The sequence below is a fragment of the Tupaia chinensis genome, unplaced genomic scaffold, assembly GCF_000334495.1.
Source record: "Tupaia chinensis unplaced genomic scaffold, TupChi_1.0 Scaffold148801_1, whole genome shotgun sequence".
NCBI classification, from domain to species: domain Eukaryota; kingdom Metazoa; phylum Chordata; class Mammalia; order Scandentia; family Tupaiidae; genus Tupaia; species Tupaia belangeri.
Window position 1 is genome coordinate 348215 of NW_006208648.1, and position 6032 is coordinate 354246.

At 54.1% G+C, this 6032-nt stretch overlaps 1 protein-coding gene across 2 annotated transcripts in view; it reads left to right on the forward strand.

The window, feature by feature from the left end:
* Window positions 1-4516, forward strand: part of STAR (steroidogenic acute regulatory protein) — a 7077-nt gene extending 2561 nt beyond the window's left edge. Inside the window, exons 4-7 of one of the 2 annotated variants that reach the window (XM_027769156.1) lie at window positions 768-926; window positions 1061-1245; window positions 2172-2329; window positions 2737-2825. In XM_027769156.1, coding sequence (XP_027624957.1) covers window positions 768-926; window positions 1061-1245; window positions 2172-2322 — 495 coding nt within the window. In that variant the 3' untranslated portion in view covers window positions 2323-2329; window positions 2737-2825. Of the gene's footprint in view, window positions 1-767; window positions 927-1060; window positions 1246-2171; window positions 2330-2736 lie in introns of both variants that reach the window. The other variant, XM_006170647.3, reaches the window with a different exon arrangement.
* The last annotated feature ends 1516 nt before the right edge of the window (window positions 4517-6032 follow it).

A 6032-nucleotide genomic window follows, 5' to 3' on the forward strand; every position in this document is an offset into this window, starting at 1 on the left:
GCCCGGGGTGCCAACGGGATGGAGAGAGGGAGAGGGGAGCGTGGGGTGGCCTTGCCCCGGGGGGGGGGCGTTTTCTGCCCCTCCGTCTGTCGCTCTCTGTTGAGTTAAATGCCCTCTGGCAATTTAAAAATCAAGAAAATAAGTAAGAAGGGCCGGTAGGTGGCTCAGTGGCTAAGGCGCTGGCCTCCTGCATGGTCAATGCAGTTTGAGTCCAAGACTTGGTAGCTGGCTTTCTCATTTTCCCTCTCTCCCTCTGTCTCTCTCAGGCACAAATGGTAGTAAATACATAAACAAACTTACAATACATAAGGTCCACAGCTCTGTTGCTGGAGAGCCGGAAAGCTTCTCCCCCAGCAAACCCCCAGCGTGCAGAGGACCCGCTCTCCCTCAGGTTCCCAGGGCGATGGAGCTAACAATCTACCAGCTCGAGGCTCGGAGATCCGGACGGAGGCCCCGCTCTGCTCTGAGCTAAAGGTCCCCAGCCTCGTCCCTGCCCTCTGGTCCACCTCCGAGAGTCTGCCGGCTGGAGACAGACAGTTGCCGCTCCAGGCTCTCTGGGGCCTTGGGTTTTTCAGGGTCTTTTCTGTGGGACCTAGCCACATCTCCGGCACGGGCCGCCAAGGACACGGGGCGGGAGGCGGGGAGGGCGGGCAGGAGACCCAGCTGGCAGGAACAGCTCCGGCCCACTCACCAAGCTTTCTCCCATGCTCTGCTTGGGGTCCTGGTCCTCCTCCCGCCCTTCATCCTGGCTCCTTTCTCTCCCACAGCCCAACGGGGACAAAGTGCTGAGTAAGATGGTCCCGGAGGTGGGCAAGGTGTTCCGGCTGGAGGTGGTGGTGGACCAGCCCATGGACAGGCTTTACGAAGAGCTGGTGGACCGCATGGAGGCAACCGGGGAGTGGAACCCCAACGTCAAGGAGATCAAGGTGGGGGCGGTGCGGCTGGCAGGGACCAGGAGAGCCCATTCTGAGTGGCAGGCCAAGGTGGGGCCCCAAGCTGTGGGTGGTGCGTAGCCCCAGTGGGAGCCAAGCCACAACCCTGGTGTCCTGTGGCCTGGCAGGTCCTGCAGAAGATCGGCAAAGACACGGTCATCACACACGAGCTGGCTGCAGAGACGGCGGGAAACCTCGTGGGCCCCCGCGACTTCGTGAGCGTGCGCTGTGCCAAGCGCCGCGGCTCCACCTGCGTGCTGGCCGGCATGGCCACACACTTCGGGGCAATGCCCGAGCAGAGAGGCGTCATCAGGTAATCCTGGCCCAGGCGTGCAGCAGGCTCCAGGGCGCCACAGTCAGAGCCCCCAGCTCTAGGAGCAAATCCTCACCCTGACTTCCGCTCCCTTTCACAAAGGAAGACTCCTTTTCCAAAGTAGGAAAAAAACATGACATTGGCCCTCCTTTGACAGTGTCTTACATTCCCTGCAAGTTTAAGAACCTGAGTAGCAGGCCAGCAGGTGGGTTAAAGGTCATCAGGGTGCTGGTTTCCCATATGGTTGACCACGGTTCGAGTCCTAGACCTAGCAGCTTGCTTTCTCAATTTCTCACCTCTCTCTGTATATCTGTCTCTGGTGAATACATGTGCCCTATAGCAAATTTAAAATAATAATAATAATAATAAAATGAAATAATTTTTTAAAAAAGGAACTCCTTTTCTGCAGCAAGGGGTGAGGCTGCGGCTTGGTTGGTGCTTGTTCAGGTGCAACCGTGCTGGCCATGACACTGAAATAGTCCACACCACATGCCGCCTGCCCTCACCACCACCCTGGGCCCTTTCCCAGCCCCCCCAACCCTGCCCCTGGGACCCAGCAGCTACAGCGTGCCACAGGCAGGCTCCAGGTCCTGTCCCGTGACAGCTGCACCCGTTCTGATGAGCTGGTCACCGTGCCAACCCTGCCCCCGGGACCCAGCAGCTATAGCGTGCCACAGGCAGGCTCCAGGTCCCGTCCCGTGACAGTTGCACCCGTTCTGATGAGCTGGTCACCGTGCCAACTGTCAAACAGTGCCCCTGGCATCTCCATTCCTGGATGAGGCTTAGAGAAAGACAAGGCTAGGGGCCGGCAGGGGGTGTGGACTCCCACATGACCAACCACGGTTTGAGTCTCGGAACTGGTGGCTTTTTTTCACTCTCCCTCTCTCTCTCTCTCTGATCAAATTAAAATAAATAAATCTTTTTAAAAAAGACAAGACAAGGCTGTCTAGAAACCCGCCAGCATCCCCTGACTGTTCCTCTGCTTGCCAGGGCCGAGCACGGGCCCACCTGCATGGTGCTTCATCCCCTGGCCGGGAGTCCCTCCAAGACCCAGCTCACCTGGCTGCTCAACATTGACCTCAAGGTGAGAGCGTGGAGGGCGGGTGGCCAGGGGTGGCGCAGTGAGCACACAGCTCTGCCACCCTGAAAGAGCAGACAGGGCAGGGCCTGGGGTGACGGTCATACTGTCTCCAAAGCCTCCCGTACCTCGCATATAAAAGTCCAACTCTACAGTTGCTGTTTTAAGAGGAAAGGCGATGGTGCTTGCCCAGGTCACCGTGGGCAGACGGGTGGACTCTGTCTGGATGGCAGGTCATGCATTTCTGACCCGGTCACGACCACTGGGCAGCATTGCTGTCCCCCAGCCAGGACCGGTCAACCCCAAGGCTGCTCCTCTGAGCGGAGCTGGAAGACCAGCTGTTTGTGACAGGGTGCAAGGGTCGGGGAACACCACCTGCCACAGGGAAGTCAAGTTCTCCCCTTCCACTCCAGGGATGGCTGCCCAAAACCATCATCAATCAGGTCCTGTCTCAGACCCAAGTGGACTTTGCCCAGCACCTGCGCAAGCGCCTGCAGTCCAGCCCCGCCCCCGAAGCCCGGGCTTAGCCCAGCCTGCTGTGTCCGCTGCATTGGCTTCCTGCCCAGCCCGTCGGAAGTTCCTGTCGGAAGCCTGCTTGTCTAAGACCCTCTCTGGACACTGGGCCAGGGTAGTAGGGTTGGGGTGTACTAGGACTCAGATTGGCCAAAGTTTCAGTACTGAGAAACGGGGATGGACTCTTAGAGGGCCCCCTACACTGACCAGCTGTAAGGAACGTTAGGGTGCCTCGGATCTCTGTAAGCCTTCCTTCCTGGGCCAGTGGACGCTCACCTGGACATTTAAAACATGCTAGTGGGGGATCTGGGGGGCCCTAGCAGCCTGCCTCTCCTCCCCCAATGGGTACAATATCACCAAAAGCAGGCAGCCGTCCTCAGGGGACCTTCCATAAGGAGACTCCAAGTTCTCTCTGTTAAACCATCGACGATTAAGCTGAATTCCCTACTTCCTCCACAACTAGTCAGAACAAAGAATCGTAACCAACAAATAACCTGCTCACCAAATCTTTGAGCGGGTACAGACCTGCTTTAAAATTACACTCCTTTTAAAGAAAAAGATAAACTATTCTAGTAGACTGCAACTTCATACTAGAGTCCTAGACAGATTTTAATTAAACTAACTTCTCTGGCTCATTAAAAGGCAGGGAACTGCTGAGGATTTCTCTCAGTTGTGTTGATGTTACCAGAATCTCTCCTAAAACTTGCTTCTTAGAGAACTGGTAAGCGATTATGAGTAAGAAAGACGGAGAGCTCAATGGAGGATTGTATTTCTCTAAGGCTAGCCAGCCCTGCCCTGAGTGGGCGTCAGCACGAGCACGGCAACACCATTTCTGTTCACGATGCCTGTTGGCCGTGAGAATTCCACGGCTGCCGACAACTTCTCTGCTGATCTGAAAGGCTTTGAGTTTTATTTGGGGAGGGGAAGTGGCCGGAAGAAGGGGTAATATGGAGACAGCAACCCCCTTTGCCAGGATTTAGAGAATTTCTGCTTTGAAAATATAAACTGGGACAGGAGGAAAAAGATGAGCGTTATCACCAGGAGCTTCCCGCCCAGCCTGGACAGCAGCGCCGACTACTCCCTTTGGAGGTCGAGCTCCGGCTATTTACTGGGCAGTGCAGCGGCAGTGGGAAGGTGGCACTGACGGAGGTAGGAAAACACCCCAGCTGGTAGAGCTGTTTATTCTAACTTACTCGACAGTATTAGCCTACCTTCGGCATGGAACCTGATTACCCAGAACACCCGTCAGAGAGGACGGTTGCAGGGAAGTATCTGCCGAACAGCACTGTCATCCACTACCAGCTGAGACGGCTACTGTGTGAAGACACGGTCAAGCAACAGAGCAACAGATACTATGGTTTGAAGAGAACTGACAGGACCGGCCCCACAGTGCCGACCATGCTTCACACCCCAGTCCAGTGGCTGGGCAAACATGCCGGGCACATATGCATGATGCCCAGAGTCCCAATGGGAAGAGGACTGTAGTGTGGCCACACCCACTCAGGGTGCTTTCTCTCGGGAAACCAGGCTGACCGTGAAGAAATGGGTTCCAACAAACATGCTCTCAGGCTGATTTACATTCACCTCCTTCAAATTGTGTAACTGTGTCTTAGTGGCATCTGGGATGTATTTCCCACGTATTAATTTTATATTAGAATAAATAAACAAGTTGGCACTGATGATCTGATCACAGAAACTATTTTATATAGGAGTAGGGGCCAGTGGGTGGCGTGGTGGTTAAGGTGCTGGACACTTCCACATGGCTGACCACAATTTGAGTCCTGGACCTGGTGGCTTGCTTTCTCGCCTTCCTTCTCTCTCTGGTCAAATTAAAATAAGTGAATGAATAAAGTTAAATAAATAATCCTTTAAAAAAAAAGTATTCTTTGAGCTCTTCAAATAAACCTTAATAAAGCATACACACAAATTCCTGAATATTAACAAGCAAGTTCTGACTTATGAGATCAAATGCACAAACCCTGCTTTACAGCTTAGACCTGCACACCTCCGTGACCGCTGACACTATTACAAAGGACTCATCTTCTAGATACACCACCCGCTTCCTCAGCCGTTCATATCGCAAAGACTAGAAGCTTTGTAGGCAGGTCTGCCCTTCTAAGACAGGCCAGGCCGTGAATTAATATGCTTCTAGGCCCATGTGGAGGTTAGGGTGGCTACACCCCACATGGCCGACCACACAGTTTTGAGTCCCAGAGCTGGGGGACTGAAAGGCATGCTGGTAGGCCAGCAGGTGGTGTGGTGGTGAAGGAGCTGAATTCCCACGTAGCTGACTGCGGTTCAAGTCCCAGACCGTGTGGCTTGCTTTCTCTCTGCTAAGTGCATGTACCCTACAGCAAATTAAATAATAATTAATAAATAAAAATAAATAACTTAAAAATGAAGAAGGAAAAGAAACATGCTGGGTGCTTGTGTGTGCCCTAAACTCTGAGAATGGAGCACACCCTGAACCCCTGGAGAGCGTCTACGCCCTCCAGCAAATTAAAATAAAGTCTAGGCTCCTAGGGTGACAGAGGAGAGGCCAGCCATCCCTCCTAGTACTTCTGTTAGGTCTCCAGCCCAAACTACGGAACAGCCAGAGTCTGGGCGACGCAGTCGGAAACAGACACTGGTCAACGCTGCCGTACTGGGGTACTGACACGGGGGCCAGCAGGCGGCGTGGGGGTTAGGGCGCTAGACTCCCACATGGCTGACTGCAGTTCTAGTCCCAGACCTGGTGGCTTGCCTTCTCACTTTCTGTGTCTCTCTGGTCAGACTGATACTGACAGTAATAAAGTTGGATAAAATAATTATATTTTTTAAAAGAAAGATATGACATGGGGAATTTTTTGGGCGGCAAAGTGACACTAGGTGACTCAACCACGGCCCTAATGCTCGGCGACAGTGTGGCTACGTGGCACCTGCCTGCCCCTGTGATCCCAGGTGGAGTCAGATGCAGGCAAGACTCGGGCAATCACAGAGGCTGCACCTGCCCTAAGAGTGCTGGGGTCCCCAGGGAAGGCCACTCTCCCCTGCCCGTTGTGGCCGGCCCCAGGCTGCCCTTTACAGCCATCTGCTGCTAGGGAACACAGGCAAGGCAGGAACCCTGCTGAGACCGGGAGAGTTGGAGAGAGAGAGCTGGAGGGACACTCCTGACCCTTGTGACCTTGTTTGCCTCGAGACTCCGGCTTCCACAAAA